General features: G+C 43.7%; 2 protein-coding genes across 4 annotated transcripts in view; both read left to right on the forward strand.

Annotated features, from left to right (window-relative positions):
• LOC110527084 (THADA armadillo repeat containing) overlaps positions 1-12033 on the forward strand; it is a 104435-nt gene extending 92402 nt beyond the window's left edge. For both annotated transcript variants that reach the window (XR_016496608.1, XM_036982928.2), the window contains 2 exons: positions 10858-11027; positions 11261-12033. Coding sequence is in view for 1 of the 2 variants with exons in the window: in XM_036982928.2 (XP_036838823.2) it covers positions 10858-11027; positions 11261-11587 (497 nt within the window). In the remaining variant the exon portion in view is untranslated. The remainder of the gene's footprint in view (positions 1-10857; positions 11028-11260) is intronic.
• Positions 12034-14725: 2692 nt separating this feature from the next.
• Positions 14726-17744, forward strand: LOC110527092 (mRNA decay activator protein ZFP36L2-A). Of its 2 annotated transcripts, none has more exons than XM_021608259.3 (2): positions 14726-14800; positions 15037-17744. In XM_021608259.3, the coding sequence occupies exons 1-2, from the start codon at positions 14750-14752 to the stop codon at positions 16219-16221; spliced, it is 1236 nt and encodes a 411-aa protein (XP_021463934.2). In that variant the 5' UTR covers positions 14726-14749; the 3' UTR covers positions 16222-17744. The 2 variants fall into 2 exon arrangements, with proteins under 2 accessions (XP_021463934.2, XP_090093653.1); XM_090237527.1 differs by having other exon boundaries at positions 15041-17744.
• Positions 17745-17965: the final 221 nt, after the last annotated feature.

Below are 17965 nucleotides of genomic sequence, written 5' to 3' on the forward strand. Positions count from 1 at the left end.
CTCAGCGAGCATGTACTAGGTAATTAGCTATGTTTCGGTGTTTCTGTCGAGGTGGATCTATATATTTATGTTTTATAATATAGGCTATTGCCTATTATTAGCAGATAAAATAGGGTGTTTTTTGACCGCTTTCTGCTTTCCGTGGTGCTGATCGACTTATGGGTTAATTTCTGACAGCGTCCATGGTGCTGAATGTATTGGCTATATTGCGGCTTCTCTGGTAACTGCTTCAAATGTGCCCTTAGATGAGGTTCTACTCTGCTGTTACAATGCTTAGTAATATTACCAGACAGCCTTACCAGCAAAATTAGTTACATTTTAAGGGAAATTTGTTTGGGCACCTGGGCCCATCATGATTAAGCTATGCTACTGCATTGGGTCATTGTAATGCTGAAACCAGAAAGGGCCTTCCCCAAACTGTTGCCACAAAGTTGGAAGCACAGAATCGTCTAGAATATCTTTGTATGCTGTAGAGTTAAGATTTGCCTTCATTGGAACTAAGGGGCCTAGTCCGAACCATGAAAAACAGCACCAGACCATTATTCCTCCTCCACCAAACTTTACGTTTAGCACTATGCGTTGGGGCAGGCAGCGTTCTCCTGGCATCTGCCAAACCCATATTCGTCCGTCCGATTGCCAAATGGTGAAGCGTGATTCATCACTCCAGAGAAAGCATTTCCACTGCTTCAGAGTCCAATGGCGACAAGCTTTACAACACTCCAGCCAACGCTTGGCTTGTGTGTGGCTGCTCTGCAATGGAAACCCATTTCATGAAGCTCCAGATGAACAGTTCTTGTGCTGATGTTGCTTCCAGAGGAAGTTGGGGAACTCGGTAGTGAGTGTTGCAACCGAGGACAGATTATTTTTACACACTTCAGCACTCTGCGGTCTCATTCTGTGAGCTTGTGTGGCTTACTACTTCGCGGCTGAGCTGTTGTTGCGCCTAGATATTTCCACTTAAGAAAAACAGGACTTAAAGTTGACCAGGGCAGAAATTTGACAAACAAACTTGTTGGAAAGGAGGCATCCTATGACGGTGCTACGCTGAAAGTCACTGAGCTCTTTAGTAAGGCCATTCTACTGTCAATGTTTGTCTATGGAGATTGCATGGCTGTGTACTTGATTTTATACGCCTGTCAGCAACAGGTCTGGCTGAAATAGCCAAATCCACAAATTTGAAGGAGTGTCCACATACTTTTGTATATACCTTGCAAGTACAGTGCCTATGGAAAATATTCTTTTTGACTTTTTCCACATTTTGATTCATTACAGTCTAATAAATAAATAATAAATAAATAAAATTCCTCAGCAATCTACACACTACCCAAAAATGACAAAAAACAGATACCTTATTTACATAAGTATTCAGACCCTTTGCTATGAGACTTGAAATTGAGCTCAGGTGCATCCTGTTTCCATTGATAATCCTTGATGTTTCTACAACTTGGAGTCCACCTGTGGTAAATTAAATTGATTAGACATGATTCGGAAAGGCACACACCTGTCTGTATAAGGTCCCACAGTTGACAGTGCATGTCAGAGCAAAAACCAAGCCATGAGGTCGAAGGATTTGTCTGTAGAGCTCAGAGACAGGATTCTGTTGAGGCACAGACCTGGGGAAGGGTACCAATACATTTCTCCAGCATTGAAGGTCCCCAAGAACACATTGGCCTCCATCATTCTTAAATGGAAGGAGTTTGGAACCACAAAGACTCATAGAGCTGGCCAGCTGGCCAAACTGAGCAATCTGTGGAGAAAGGCCTTAGTCAGGGAGGTGACCAATAACCCAATGGTCACTCTGACAGAGCTCTAGAGATCCTCTGTGGAGATGGGAGAACCTTCCACAAGGACAACCATCTCTTCAGCACTCCAACAATTAGTCATTTTTTTGTACAGTGGCCAGATGGAAGCCACTCCACAGTAAAAGGCACATGACAGCCCGCTATGAGTTTGCCAAAATGCACCTAAAGACTCTCAGACCATGAGAAACAAGATTCTCTGGCCTGAATATCAAGTGTCAAGTCTGGAGGAAACCTGGCACTATCCCTATGGTGAAGCATAGTGCTGGCACAATCATGCTGTGGGGATGTTTTTCAGGGACTGGGTGACTAGTCAGGATCGAGGCAAAGATGAATGGTGCAAAGTACAGAGAGATCCTTGATAAAAACCTGCTCCAGAGCACTCTGGACCTCAGACTGGGGCGAACAGGACAACGACCGTAAGCACACAGCCAGTACAACGCAGGATTGGCTTCGGGACAAGTCTCTGAATGACCTTGAGTGGCCCAGCCAGAGCCCAGACTTGAACCCGATCGAACATATCTGGAGAGACCTTAAAATAGCTGTGGATCAACGCTCCCCATCCAACCTGACAGAGGTTGAGAGGATCTGCAGAGAAGAATGGGAGAAACTCCCCAAATACAGGTGTCCCAAGATTGTAGCGTCATACCCAAGAAGACTCAATGCTGTAATCGCTACCAAAAGTGCTTCAACAAAGTACTGAGTAAAGGGTCTGAATACTTACAGTTGAAGTCAGAGGTTCACATACACCTTAGCCAAATGCATTTAAACTCAGTTTTTCACAATTCCTTGACATTTAATCCTAGTAAAGATTCCCTGTTTTATGTCAGTTTGGATCACCAATTTATTTTAAGAATGTGAATTGTCAGAATAATAGTAGTATTTATTTCTGCTTTAATTTATTTCATCACATTCATCACACAAGTTTGTTAAATTTTGGCCCATTTCTCCTGACAGAGCTGGTGTAACTGAGTCAGGTTTTAGGCCTCCTTGCTCGCACAATCTTTTTCAGTTCTGCCCCCAAAATATTATATAGGATTGAGGTCAGGACTTTGTGATGACCACTCCAATACCTTGACTTTGTTGTCCTTAAGCCATTTTGCCACAACTTTGGAAGTATGCTTAGGGTCATTGGCCATTTGCGACCAAGCTTTAACTTCCTGACTGATGTCTTGAGATGTTGCTTCAATATATCCACCAAACCTTCCTCCCTCATGATGCCATCTATTTTGTGATGTCAAGCAAAGAGACACTGAGTTTGAAGGTAGGCTTTGAAATACATCCACATGTACACCTCCAGTTGACTCAAAGGATGTCAGTTAGCCTATCAGAAGCTTCTAGAGACATGACATAATTTTCTGGAATTTTCCAAGCTGTTTAAAGGCACAGTCAACTTCGTGTATGTAAACGTCTGACCCAACAGAATTGTGATACAATGAATGATAAGTGAAATCATCTGTCTGTAAAAAAATTGTTGGAAAATGACTTGTCATGCACAAAGTAAATGTCCTAACCGACTTGCCAAAACTATAGTTTGTTAACAAGAAATTGGTGGAGTGGTTGAAAAACTAGTTTTAATGACTCCAACCTAAGTGTATGTAAACTTCCGACTTCCACTGTATGTAAAGCCAGCTGAAGTTTTTTTTAAAACTGCTAGCTAGCCTAGCCAGCTAGACAACCACCAATGTCGACATAGCTAAGTAGTAAGCCGGATAACAACTAGTCTAGCACAGGCAGGAACCCACAGCTGAGTTAGCTACCAACGTAAAAAAAAAAGAGCCATGACTCGTCCTCCAGAGTGAGAGTCAGCTAGCTAATCCAATAGCAATATAGTGAGGTAAATCCACATTGAATTTTCCCGGTTTGTCTCCACTGCTGACACTCGCAATGTACTAGTTGGTCAGTAGGAAATTGATGTCACAGGCTTCACATTCACACTTAGCTTAGCACCTGGATTCAGTCAGTCTCATTCCGATTCCTGCTTTCCACTGGTTAAACTAAGCCATCGATGTCCTTTGGGTTGAAATTAGCACCCCATATAAGTAGCCGTGCGCACGGTTCCCATACTCCAATCCACTTGCTTCAACCGGACAAACTGTTCCCGACTTCAAAGCCTGCTTGCTTCTTGTTTTCGGCCACAAAAGATTGGGCCACACATGAGTCGTAACACCGTTCCTTGTGGTTATTACAGTACTATGCAGGTATTACTACACTAGCTACAAACAACGTAAATCTACTACAACACTCAATCGCTGACTGGACTACCAAACTCACAGGAGAAGAGGCGTTGCAGTTTTATATGGTTTCTTCTTTGTGGATGTACAGTACCAGTCAAAAGTTTTGACATAGCTACTCATTCAATTGTAGAATAATAGTGAAGAAATTAAAACTATGAAATAACACACATGGAATCATGTAGTAACCACATGGAATCAAAATAGATTTTATATTTGAGATTCTTCAAAACAGCCACCTTTTGCTTTGATGACCGCATTGACCAGAAGAATATAAAATCCATTTTGATTTAACACTTTTTTGGTTACTACATAATTCCATATGTGTTACTTCATACTTTTGATTTTTTAAATATTATTCTACAATGTAGAAAATAGTAAGATGGAAGAAAAACTAACTTTTGACTGGTACTGTGCATCGAGTTTCACAGTATTACCGGTGAGCTACTATCATTCCACTATTAGCGCCAGATATATCATAGACATTTCCTGAAACTACAATGCAAAAAATCCTGTCTCTATCACCTTTAATTATGTTACTTAATTACGGTGACAACTGTAGTTGTGGATGTTATTGTCTATTCCATTTAGAATGTTCAGCATTTAGTTACCTATTAGCTCAGTGGCATTGAACTGTCAACCTCATAGTTCAGATATAAAGTGTGGTTCTCTGCAGACTGAATAGCATCAACAGTAGTGGTCTTATGGGCTGTGCTGACCTGTCAGGCCATTCTCAATGAACCATCATTGAATCCACGCTCTCAGCCTATGTCAATATTAACTTCAATATTATGTCGTGTGTGTGTGCCGCTCTGTCCAATCACTTACAGCAGCATGATGGTAGGAGGATATGCAGATTTTTCACCTATAAACCACGTTTTCTGTTTTTAACTGGGAATCGTTCAGTCATTAAACCAGGGTTAGTAGTGTATGAATGGAGCTTGCATTAGGGCTGGGAATCGTCAGTCATTAAACCTGGGTTAGTAGTGTATGAATGGAGCATGCATTAGGGCTGGGAATCGTTCAGTCATTAAACCAGGGTTAGTAGAGTATGAATAGAGCATGCATTAGGGCTGGGAATCGTTCAGTCATTAAACCAGGGTTAGTAGTGTATGAATGGAGCATGCATTAGGGCTGAGAATCGTTCAGTCATTAAACCAGGGTTAGTAGTGTATGAATGGAGCATGCATTAGGGCTGAGAATTGCCAGGGACCTCACGATACGATATGATCACGATACTTAGCTGCCGATACGATATGTATTGCAAGGCCGTTAACCCCCACCAACTTCTCCCCGGGCGCCGATGATGTGCATATCTATTAAGTTAGCCCCCCGACTGCACTGTTGTTCAACTGACTATGTATCCCCGTCCCCTTTCTATATGTATTGCGATTCGACACTGATTTTATTTGCGACTCGATGTTTCAAACAAATTGCTCACCATATGTCTGCTGCAAGGGGGCAAGAGAGAGCCATGACAACCTAGTTTTGATCAGTCATGGAAATGAAAGTGCTGAAAACAAATTGACTGCCTATTTTAAAAGAAAAACGAGAACAAGCTATGAAGGATAAATCCTGGCGTTTTGGTTCAGGTAAAGCCAACTAGCAAAATAAGTATATTGTCAAAATGATACATATTGGGACGTTCATTTTTATGTGTTGTAACTATCAAGTCTCTTTTTTAGCCTGGAAGCACCCTTCTGTCAAATCTGAGGCCCAGCTTAGTCTACTGATGACAACCGAAGAAAAAGCTTTGAGGTGAAGTAATATTCTGTAGTTGTCACCGCAAGCGGAGAAAATCACGTACAATTAGAACTAAAATCACTCCTGAGTGTCACTGTTACTTTAGACTGGTCTGGAGATGGCCAGATAGTCCCACCAGCACTGGCGTAGTACAACCGACTTTTATATGTTCATGATTGTTGTGATTTCTTGTTATTGATTACTAGAGTAGAGGCTCTTCTTGCGAGGCTAGTCTTTATCTCGCACACTGGTTCTCGTTGAGCTATAGGAGGAAGTTGGGGCTCTAAAGTGTTTTTATTTCACACACCAACACCTCTCTCACTCTCTCACTCTCGCTCTCTCGCTCGCTCTCTCGCTCTCTCACTCTCTCACTCTCTCTCACACACTCACTCACACACACATGTCCTGGTCTCCGCACCTCTGCACAATCTCCAGTGTGTGTGTCAGGGTTTCCCTTGATGGCTTTTAGCAAAATCTTATATGAAAAGCCGATACATTTTAATTGTTGCCGGCCAAATTGAACGGGAGAAAAGAACACTGCCATTTGTAAAATAATGCTTTATTATTAATTAACCAAGTGTCCATCTAACGTTTTTATGCAGGTGAAGTACATGTTGGATAAAGTCCTGATTACATTTTTCGGTAAACCTTCCAAATGTCAATCAAACTAAATACACTAGACAAGTTGGGACCTTTTTGTGTCTAAAATTTATTAATTATGTTGGTGGGCAAATATTGATATAATAACCGTCATATCGAGTAGGCTAAATGTGCGCTCTAGCCAACCGTGCACAGATAAAGTGCGCTCTGGCAGGAACCCACCAAAAAACCAGCTGATATAAAGTATAGAGGCTGACAGCTGAGTTAGCTACCAAAGTAAAAAAAGAGCCAGTAGCATGACCTTGCTGAAGAGCTCAGTGACTTTCAACGCAGCACTGTCATAGGATGCCACCTTTCCAACAAGTTAGGTTTCTGCCCTGCTAGAGCTGCCCTGGTGAACTGTAAGTGCTGTTATTGTGAAATGGAAATGTCTAGGAGCAACAACGGCTCAGCTGCAAAGTGGTAGGCCACACAAGCTCACAGAAAGGGATGCTGAGGCGCGTAGTGCGTAAAAATCGTCTGTCCTCGTTTGCAACACTCACTACCGAGTTCCAAACTGCCTCTGGAAGAAGCAATGTCAGCATAAGAACTGTTTTTCGGGAGCTTCATAAAATGGGTTTGCATGGCAGAGCAGCCTATGATCACCAAGCACAATGCCAAGTGTCGGCTGGAGTGGTGTAAAGCTCACCGCCATTGGACTCTGGAGTGATGAATCACGCTTCACCATCTAGCAGTCCGACAGACAAATCTGGGTTTGGCGGATGCCAGGGGAACGCTACCTGCCACAATGCATAGTGCCAACTAAAGTTTGGTGGAGGAATAATGGTCTGGGGCTGTTTTTCATGGTTCGGCTTAGGCCCCTTAGTTCCAGTGAAGGGATATCTTAATGCTACAGCATACAATGACATTCTAGACGATTCTGTGCTTCCAACTTTGTGGCAACAGTTTGGGGAAGGCCCTTTCCTGTTTCAGCATGACAATGCCCCCATGCACAAAACGAGGTCCATACAGAAATGGTTTAGTTGAGCTCGGTGTGGAAGAACTTGACTGCCCTGCACAGATCCCTGACCTCAACCTCATCGAATACCTTTGGCATGAATTGGAAAGCAGACTGCGAGCCAGGCCTAATCGCCCAACATCAGTGCCCGACCTCACTAATGCTCTTGTGGCGAAATGGAAGCAAGTCCCCGCAGCAATGTTCCAACATCTAGTGGAAAGCCTTCCCAGACGAGTGGAGGCTGTTATAGCAGCAAAGGGGGGACCAATTCCATATTAATGCCCATGATTTTGGAATGAGATGTTCGACCAGCAGGTGTCCATATACTTTTGGTCTTGTAGTGTATCTTATTTGTCACACGTGCACAATATAAAGAGCCTATTCTGAGAGGAGTATCACCTCAGTGAGTGCTGCTGCTGCAGCTCCTCACCTCGTTGCTGCTGGAGTGAAACGTGCTTTTATATTATCCCAGTCATTGCGCAGCAATTCTAAATGGAATTGCGTGTTAACTTGTTTTGATGGCCACCATTTTAAAAATGGCTCTTTTTTATTTCTCAACTGGTAATTGAAGCGGCCTCTTCACCCACCATTCATGTACATAGGCAACGGTAGGCAGGCTATCAGCGCGTCACCCACCCCTTTGCAATGTGAGCTGGAGGCATGCATTTTGAGAACTGATACTTAATTGTTTGAAACCTGAACGTTTTACTTCATATTATGAAGCGTGTCTTACCTTGCTTCAAAGTAGCCTAGGCAAAATCCGACCATTTTGAAATCTGGAGGCAATTATTTCATAAAGACTTCCTCATATGCCATAACCAGCATCTCCTGTTCTATTGGTTTTCGTATCAACTTTCTTTCGTTGTCCAGAAGCCAAAAGCACAACCCTAGTCATATTAGCAAACTATCCTAGTTGATGAGTCTTTTAGATTCACAACAGATTTTCATCTCTGTCACATATGGAACCGCTTGCATCAGGTGCGCTGTTTAAAATTGTGTTTCCCTGTGAATTGCATTTTGGCAAATGTTTGAAAATGACACTTTAGTGGCAGCTTCATTACAGGTGTTGCATGTTCTGTTAAGATTACCATAATCTAAGTGTGTAATTTCTGTCGTTCTGAGCACCTTGGATGGATGCCCTAATGGATTACACACCCAACGCATATATGGGTCCGGTAAATTAACATTTTCTCGGTCACGAAACCCTGGTGTGTGTGTGTTACTGCCAGTGAATGTGTGTGAGCATATAGGTACAGGTATACAAAAGCCTACACCGTAGTAACCCAAGATTGTCACCATTTTGTGTATCAGCACTCAAAATGTGTTTCTCTGATCTGTGGGGAGTGAAAGATTAAGCAGGGCCTTGTTAGAAATGCAGATGGAGGGGTCTGGGGCAGGGGCCTGTGTGTTCCCAAGGTTAGGGGTCCAGGTGGATTAAAACTGGGCATAGAAGTGGCGTACTGTGGCCCCCTATCTCTCTGATGTGGGTGGCTGAGCAGCTGAATGGAGCGTGGGCGTGTAACTCCCCCCTCACACTCCAACACACAGTATGATGACGCCAGGAAGGCAGGAGGGTCCACCAATATATCTTATTTTACCACTATCATTACAGCCCTCCTCTGTCATTGGTACACCCGACACCCCCCCAGCTGCAGAAACTATGTCCCGGATTTGCGGAACACCAAAGCTCCCTTCTCTCTTTCCTTATGTCCAAACTTTTTTTTTTTTTTTAATTAGTTCCAGCCCAAGACTCGCACCACATATTGATTTCAGGAATTAAGCATCCTGCTTTCCCGCCGGAATTTGGCTCTGTTTCATAGCGAAACATGGCACAGAGCTTGCTGGCTGCGTAACGGTGCAGAAACAAGGCGGATGGGAAAAATTCACCCCCCAAAATACCGTTGACGTGACCGAAGGGCAGTACTTGGAACAGGCATTGATCTCTCTGAAATGAGTCTAAATCTATTTCCAGTGCAGCTGTAGCTCATACAATGCCCTACAGTACCTTTCCTCATGTTATGGTTTTATGATGAGATTTTTTAATTGTGGGACTCCATATACTTTGTGTCGTGTATACTCCTGGATTGTTCTCCACACTCTTTTTTTATTCTAGCCACTGAATGCCAACTGTAGTGGTGGGTCAGTCACTCCCTGCCAGCCCCATTAACCAACAGGAAGATGGTGGCACTGCCCCGTCTTCTCTCCGATAAGATTGTTAGATAAACACTATTACTCACATAAACAACACACTCTAACACCGACACTCTTGCCCCACCACATACACACACATGACTAATAGCAGGGGAAAGCCAATCCCCTGAGAGGAGTGTAGTGGATGTTGAGTACTGTAAGCCGAGGACAGACCAGGGGAAATCGTGTTAGTGAAGTGTGAAGCCTCCCAAAAGTTCATCAATTGAAAAGTGGCTAGTTTCCTATTATGCCTTAATGTTTGGGGCTGGTTGTGTTTTGAAGCATGCTGGGCCAGGTCCAGCGGTGAAGCCTGTCACCTTCTCTCCCCCTCTGGGATGAATGGCTGGGGTGACACCAGAGCTGGGACAACCCAGAGAGGGGGCGGCACAACACTTTGGTTTGAGAAAGGAACATGCCACTCCGGCTCAACACACAAAATCCCTGATAATACCGTACAATTACCATCTTCCTAGGTTCGGAGTGGGTTTCCATGAATCTCAAGTCCTTGGTTTTACACCCTTTTAGAGGGGAAATCCAATCTTCCTGAACAGCTACTATCCCCAGCACTGTTGGGGTGGTGGTGGTTAAGGAGTGGTTTGGGATGATGTTGATGGGGGTTAAGGTGATGCCCCCCCCCCCCTTTATATTTGTTTTAAGTCCCCTTTTGGGCATGGTCAAGGGCATGGTCAAGGGATAATAAGACACAAAAACGCACATAGTTGCGGAGAGCTTTCACATTGATGCGTGGATTCGTTACATCTAGGGCTAGAGGCTGTTGCTGGATGAGCGTTAATACTGTCATGTCCTCCCGTCTCTTCTCTCTTCACTTACGCTCTTCCTGTGCTCTCTCCCATACTCTTTCCCAGCTCAATCCTTGGTGTGTTTTATTTAAATATCTTTCCCATAATAGGTTCCAGGCTCAGAAGAGAACGCACACTTGGTCTGGAACATAAAGACAGAAGCGCATCAATCTTGTGTATAAGCTTGGCATTGATCCTGTGTCAGGCAACCGGTTGGGAGCAGACTTGATTTTTTCTTCTCCTGCTCCTTATTTAGTGTTATTTGGGCCTAATGGTGACGGATGTTGTGAACCAAAAGAACATCCACATTGTAGCGTCGTCAGTGCTGCTGTACTAGAACAGTGCTTCTCGTTCTGGTGCCTGTTCACCCCTAAAGACTCCCCTGCTCTCCAAACCATACTTACCCCTGTCTCTTCTCTCCAGATTCCCAGAATGTGAAAGTAGGTATGTGAACCCCGACCTCATGTTGTTGACTCTGTCCCCTGTGTCCCTAGATGTGGCCTGTGTCTCGGTGTGCCCACCTGTTGCCCTGGACATGGGTGTGGGGTTGCTATGCCAGCTGTTCCAGCTGTGGGGGCAGGTGCCAATGGGCATCCTCACCCTGACAGAGTGGCTGCTGGGAGACCAAGAGCAAGAGACAGCCACAGCAGAAGCAACTGGCCTGGTAAGGAGACACACACACACACACCTCCCGAAGAGTTGGGATTCAACTGGATAAGATTAGTTGGAATGGAGAGTTGACGTCTATGTCCTTTGGCAGAGTATCTTCTTCATCCCAATCTCTGAAATGCATTAAATAATTAAATGTACTTCATTCAATCTGAATCCATTCTTTACCCTTTTCCATTTGAACACAATAGTTCTCATCTTCCATTCATTCTCATCTCCTCTGCTCAGGATGAAGAGGACTTCCTGTTTGAGAAGGGCGATCTGAACCTTTGGGCCGAGCCTGTCCAGTGGGCACGGCTACTACACAGACACCTGGGTGTCCTCTTCAAGGCCCCAGGGTTGACGGCTCTGAACCAGAACCAGGCAGAGTTGCTCAGACTTTCAGCCCAGGCAGAGGCCCTATCCCTGGCCACCCAGCAGGCTCTAGAGGGCCTCCCAGCCCTGCCCCAGTTTTCCTGCACCATAGAGCATGCCCGGCTGGCCCTACAGCAGGAGAGGGCCACACTGGCTTTGGCTATACTGGGGACCCTGAGACAGACTGGGCTGTCAGGCTGAGGACCAGGGAAGATCAATGTCGGTCTAAGACACCATAGCCACTAGTAAGTTAACATTCTTGGTCGGTTTCCGGGGTCAAGACCAGAGTAAAGGTGGATTTGGTATTGTAGATTGAATCCTCTCGATAGATATGCAGGTTGGAGTTCTGTCAAGTCTTCACTTGTTAAGATAACTGATGGTGAAAAGGGGGTGGAGTATGATCTATTAACCACAGTTATGGAATTACATTTTTCAGCTATGAGACATCACTTAGTGCCTGGAAATGCATCAACGGTCTCGCTACTCCAATACATATTTTGATTTGAACAATTATGCAAGCAGTACACATTTTAACGACTAACATTTTAATCAGCGGCGGTTGTATTTGTTTTAGAAGGGAATGAACTGCGGAAAGTGTTTATGTTCGAGTTTTGTTTCTGTTTTTCAAATTAAAGATGCCTAATTCATGTGCCTCGTAATTTTTGAAAACAACCGCAGGGCGTTATGTATGTGTCCTCACAGCACCTTGTACAACAGGACTGAGCACTGAGGCTTCAACCTATGTGCTGGGACATAGTATTCCTTTAGCTCTACATGTGAAAAATAACACTTTGTGCACTGTTCTCATATACACTACACTGTAACAGGGAAAGGGAAAGGGCTAGTCAGTTGCACAACAATGTATTCAACCGAAATGTGTTTTCTGCATTTAACCTAACCCCTCTGAATCTGAGAGGTGCGGGCTGCCTTAATCGATGTCATCGGCGCCAGCGGAGCAGTCGTCGTTGTTGGGGGGGGGGGTTTAACTGTCTTGCTCAAGGGCAGAACGGCAAATGTATACACCTTGCCGGCCTTGGGGATTCGAACCAGCGACATGTATACAGTGCACTCTACCCTACATAAACATTGCCTCCAAGGATGTTGTGCACTTCGGACATTTAGATGAAATCCACACAACACCCGGAGTCATAAGGTCCTCAAAAACAGAAGCACCAACAGTGTGGTTTTAATGGGGAGGAGGGAGTAAATCTGTTGACAATGCATGGGGTTGCTAACGCAGATGTTTACCCTAAATTACACTCGTAATTCAATTTGTTCTGTTTACAGCTGTCCTCGGATATGTTGTAAGAGAGGTCATTTTCATATATTTAACTTGTTTTCCAGTGGACTCTTCTCCACCATTTGTTTAGGTTTTTATGCCCCCTTGGTGTCCTAGGTTACGTAATTAGGAGGGCAATACAATGGTCCACTGTCCCGTGCCTGCGACCCGTGCAGACAGCTGGACAGTCTCGCTCTGTAGTACTGGCAACGTTCCCTGTTACTGTAAAAATTCTGTCATGTTTTTTGGAACGCTTGGAACACCCCCCAATAAAAACAGCACTGTCTGGTGGGAGAGTTTTTTTTTTTTTGAGGATGAGGACATGATCAAGGGATTTCTCAAAAGTACGAGGCTTGCCTTGTCATTAGACTATTTATCATAAACGCTCGAGCTCAAATGTAAAGGTTCGTAGTAGTAGAATCCAACCCGTTGTCATTTGGTTTCGAGGGTTGCTAGTTGGCTTTTTTTATATCCAGCTCTCAGCAGCTGAACTACTCACAGTATTACTATTGAATGAAGCACAATACACTTTCAGATTTGGGCAATTGGGAAAGACTTGATGGTAACTGGTGTCACAGAAACCTGCCATTTTTGGTGATATGTTTTCTACAGAATTGTAACATACTCCAAACAAAAATATATCCCTTGTGGGACCCTAGTATAGCCATGCTGCTCTGCACCTCATTGCTAATGATGCAGTCTTTCTATGGTGTGGCTGTGAACTTGGTTCAGCTCCAAATTAGAGTATTTTCATTCTCACATTTTCATAGCTTTCGGGTGGTGTTAGTGTTTGTTACATCACACTGACAAAATAGGCTATTTTAAATTGAAATCATGCCTTGCACCTCAGCAGGTGGCGCTCAAGTCTGTAAAATCATTTTGGGCGTTGCTCTCAGGGGGGCAGTGTTCCACTGCTTTTTAAAATGGTTTTTTTTACAGAGATTCACATTCCTTCAGTCAAGTCTCGGTGCACTATTCTGAGGTTGTGTGCGGTTGAGCCACAGTGTAGAATAGATGGCTGAACGCTCTGTGTTTGAGTGGCTTCAATGAGTACTACTTTGAACTCGTGTGTCCTTGTTATATTTCAATTAGCCATCTTGTGTAAATGAACTGTGCTGCACAACAATTCAACTTATGCAATGTATATGTTTTTGTTGTTGTAATAAGTCGGTTATTTCACCACGTTGGAGTGGGAAATTATATTTTGTATTTTGTAAGAGACCAGGTACAGGGCTTCTCCAACCCTGCTCCTGGAGAGCTGTAGGTTTTCGCACCAACCCCAGTTGTAACTAACTTGATTCCGTTTATCAACACGCTATATGAATCGGATGCCCTAGAAATCAGCGATGGAGTGAATCTATGGGACAATAGTTTTCCAGGAACATCATTATGCAACCACTCGGGTACAAACCTAAAAAACAAAAATACATTGCACTCTGGCTGCGTTCATTCATACGATGTCCCCAAACACTTGCTATCCCTCTCAAACGTGCGAAACCGAGAGAGAGAGAGCAGTGGTCCTTACAGTTTGTATTTGCCTAAACGTGTACAAAAAAAGTAACTTTTCCAGCAACTACTACTGTACGCTATTGCTAGATTCAAGCATAGAGCTCCTATTTAATTCCCAGTATTAGTATTCTAATGACAAATTCTATGGAACTTTACACAAGTTCGTGGTGTGATAGAATTGTGGAGGGGTACAATTTCAAGGCGGCCAACCAGTGACTGGAAGACGATTGAATACCGGGGGCGTACCCTGCAGAAAACTTTGCTACAACTTCAGAAAACTCCACCCACGCGAGCCACCGCGAAGCATTTATATCCATGTGCAGAGGGAAAGCAGTTAGTGAAGCAGTCTGGCTCAGCGCTTCTCTAAGGAAGAACCTGCAACACACAAGGAACTTTCACCTACTTGTTGATTCCTCTCCACCGCTGGAATTGCACATTCGTTTTTCCTTCTAACGCTCTAAAAAAAAACAGTCGTGGCACCATTTTACAACCGTTGCCTCGTGCATTGAAGGATCCTGGTCGGTCCTCTATGAGAGCTACTGTAACGTTACTGCGACAGAACTTCCGAAAAAGAGATGTCTGCAACCATCTTGTCCGCTTTCTACGACATCGACATGCTTTACAAGGTATGTTTCCCCATTGTTTGGAGTTGGCAAATATTTTGTTTTTACCAAGTCTGATGGCTAGCTAACTTAGAGCGCACACTTATTTTCAGTAGGTTGCAATAACGTGTTGCTGGCACGCGCATGCAGTTTTAACTTGTAACAAAGTGTACGTTTGCAGTTTTGTTTTATGAGAATGCGTGTTCGTCCAAAACCGCGTTATTGGAAATGCATTGCTAATTTGTCTTTTCTCTCAACAGCAAGATATGAACATGAACGCTGTGAATCACATCAATAGCATACTGGACAAGAAAGCGGTGGGGCCTCCAGTGACCACACACAGCTCCAATAGTTCTTTCGCGCCGGGATTTTTCCGTAGAAGCTCGACCACCAACATGGAAGCAATGACCAACAACAGCAACAAGTACTCTGTCAACTCCTACAGTAATTTGATGGAGAACGCAACGAGCAGCAGCACTGCCATTATGAACAAGGAGAACAAGTTCCGCGACCGGACATACAGCGAGAATGGGGACCGCAGCCAGCAGCTGCAGATCGTGCAGCAGAAGCCAGTTTCTCAGATCAACTCCACCCGCTACAAGACCGAACTCTGCAGGCCCTTCGAGGAGAACGGAGCGTGCAAATACGGAGAGAAATGCCAGTTCGCGCACGGCTACCATGAGCTGAGAAATTTGTCTCGTCACCCTAAGTATAAAACCGAGCCCTGTCGCACTTTCCACACTATTGGCTTCTGCCCCTACGGTCCCCGCTGTCATTTTATCCACAACGCGGATGAGCGCAGACCCGCTCCAAGCAACGCCAACGTGCAGGGGGAACCCAAATCGGCTCGCGAGCTCTGTGGCTATGGTCAAAACGGCGACGTGCCGCAGCAAGTTGGGTACAACCGGGACAGACCAAAGCTTCACCACAGCCTGAGTTTTTCAGGATTTTCCAGCCACCACGGACTTGAGTCGCCACTACTCGAGAGCCCTACGTCGCGCACACCACCACCCCCCTCAAACTCCTCTTGCTCTCTCAACTATTATGAGGACGTACGGTCTCCCAACTCCATGTCTTGTGTGAACAGTGCATTCAGTTTTCCTGGACATGACCTGAAAGCCTTACTTGCTCCCCTGGCCTTGCATACGCAAAACGGCTATGGCAACAACCATTTCAATGGTGCCTACTACGGGAACATTCAAGCCAACATGTGCCCCCCTTCTCCCCCCTCATACAACATGAGCCACTTGCAGTCCCTGCGCCGCCTGAACGATTCACCGGTGTTCGACTCCCCTCCTAGCCCGCCCGACTCCCTCTCAGACCGGGAGAGCTATGCGAGCGGGTCCCTCAGCTCTTCTGGGAGTCTTAGCGGCTCTGAGTCTCCGAGTTTGGATGCTGGGAAACGTTTGCCAATCTTCAGCAGGCTGTCGATTTCTGATGACTAAACATCCCATGTTATTTTCAATGGATCAAATTTGTCCATGACATGGCATTAGTTGTTTTTCCTTTTTGTAATGAGGGTTGTATAGAATTAGATATCAACAGAAGGCATTCCATCGGTGACTTACACTTTTGCGCTGCAAGTAAGGGCAGTATTTGTCTCAGGCAAGCCACACTTCCCTGGGATAGATGTGTACAAAACTTGACACGAGACTGTAAAGCAGATTCAGATTTCCTCCATCCTGCCAAGAAATGCCTTGACACAATGTACATTTTTTTCTTCTAAGTATGTGTTCCTTTCTGAAAGCTTAAACTTCCATTCCAGAACTTTAATCTTTTTTTCACAGCGCCACGCAGTGGTTTGTTTGAGTAGTATAGTTTGTTGCTTAGTTGAAGCACTCTGAGTTAGGTTTGTTTGGGGAAATCACTGCAGATGGTTGAAAATATATTTTATATATTTTTTTAGCTGTTTTGAGTGATTACATAGCAGTGCGTAACTGGCTATGAAATATTTAACTTATTTATTACCTTGTGAAAAAGTGTAGGCTATATGTTGGTAATTTGTCCATACTGTATTTATCAAGTATGATGAAGCAATAGATCTATATTCTTTTATGTTTAAATTATGATCGCCATTATTAATCTGCATAAAGTGGAGTGTATGTCCTTTTCACAGTAATATATATATATTGTTTTTGGTCTCCTTTTGTAACTTCACTTGGTTATTTTTATTGTAAATTAGTAAAAAAAAAAAAAAATCTTAATTTAAGAGAACGTATGTGATATTTATTTCCTAAATTTTGTTTACGTTTATTAAAACAAAAGTTTGCGTGATTTGCTGTTCTGAGGTTGCTTGTAAGAGCTGTGGAAGGTGTTTTGAGAATCCTTATCTAGATGTTTCTGTAGAATGTATAAACAATGTGGTTGTGCAGACCGTCCAAACCTGAGCTAGCCTTGCATATTTTTTTTTTTCTCCATAGATCAGACTCGGTGACAAAGAACCCAAGTAAATAAATTAACCAAAAAAGTATTTTGTGTTCTGTTTATACGAGGTCACACTGTGATTCCAGCCACGCGCTAAAGAATGTAGCAATCCCTTGTGCCCCAGTATTATTGTGTAGTGCCTACAGGGTTCACCATCTTACATGCCTTAATATTAACCAAATAAAGTATTTTTCCTACATATATCTTTTCCACAACTTTAATTGAATGTAGTGTTGGAGCTGAATTACTTTTGAAGGTTGTTACCACTTATCATAAGACCCTGGGACAACGATACTATATTATTCCCCGTTCCTCTACTTTTGATTTTGTTTGATATTGACTAGTTCAGGGGATGCGCACTATGTAATTTTTTGACTACTTTTATCAGAAGTAAAGCTTTTTGAATGTAACTAAAACGGACAAAAAGACAACCTGAGTTGTAATATAATTATTTTTGGAGAGTCAGTTCACTACAAATTGAGTGTGAGACTTTGTACTGTACATTTTCTTTTGTAGTTCTCCCAATAAAATGATTTTGAAAATAGTTTTGTGCTGCTTGGTCTGATCCTTCACAGAAAGAATGAAGCAAGTGTCTTGGTATTTCTGGGAAGATCTTTCTCTAGTGTCATCTGTTTTCAACACTACACCCTCAATCATTCATACAGGAAGGATACTGCCTCCTAAAGATACTAGCATGTTCAGGTTTGCCATGCTCCTAACAAAAACACACTAAGTTATAAATCACCCCCAGCATCATTGAGGGGA

This window comes from Oncorhynchus mykiss, chromosome 1 (genome assembly GCF_057628025.1).
Source record: "Oncorhynchus mykiss isolate SJ-2025 chromosome 1, ASM5762802v1, whole genome shotgun sequence".
Classification (NCBI taxonomy): domain Eukaryota; kingdom Metazoa; phylum Chordata; class Actinopteri; order Salmoniformes; family Salmonidae; genus Oncorhynchus; species Oncorhynchus mykiss.

Coding starts and splice junctions, on each gene's coding strand:
- LOC110527092 (XM_021608259.3), top strand. CDS start 14,750: ATGTCTGCAACCATCTTGTCCGCTTTCTACGACATCGACATGCTTTAC. Junction 14,801..15,036: donor ACATCGACATGCTTTACAAG/GTATGTTTCCCC, acceptor TTCTCTCAACAG/CAAGATATGAACATGAACGC.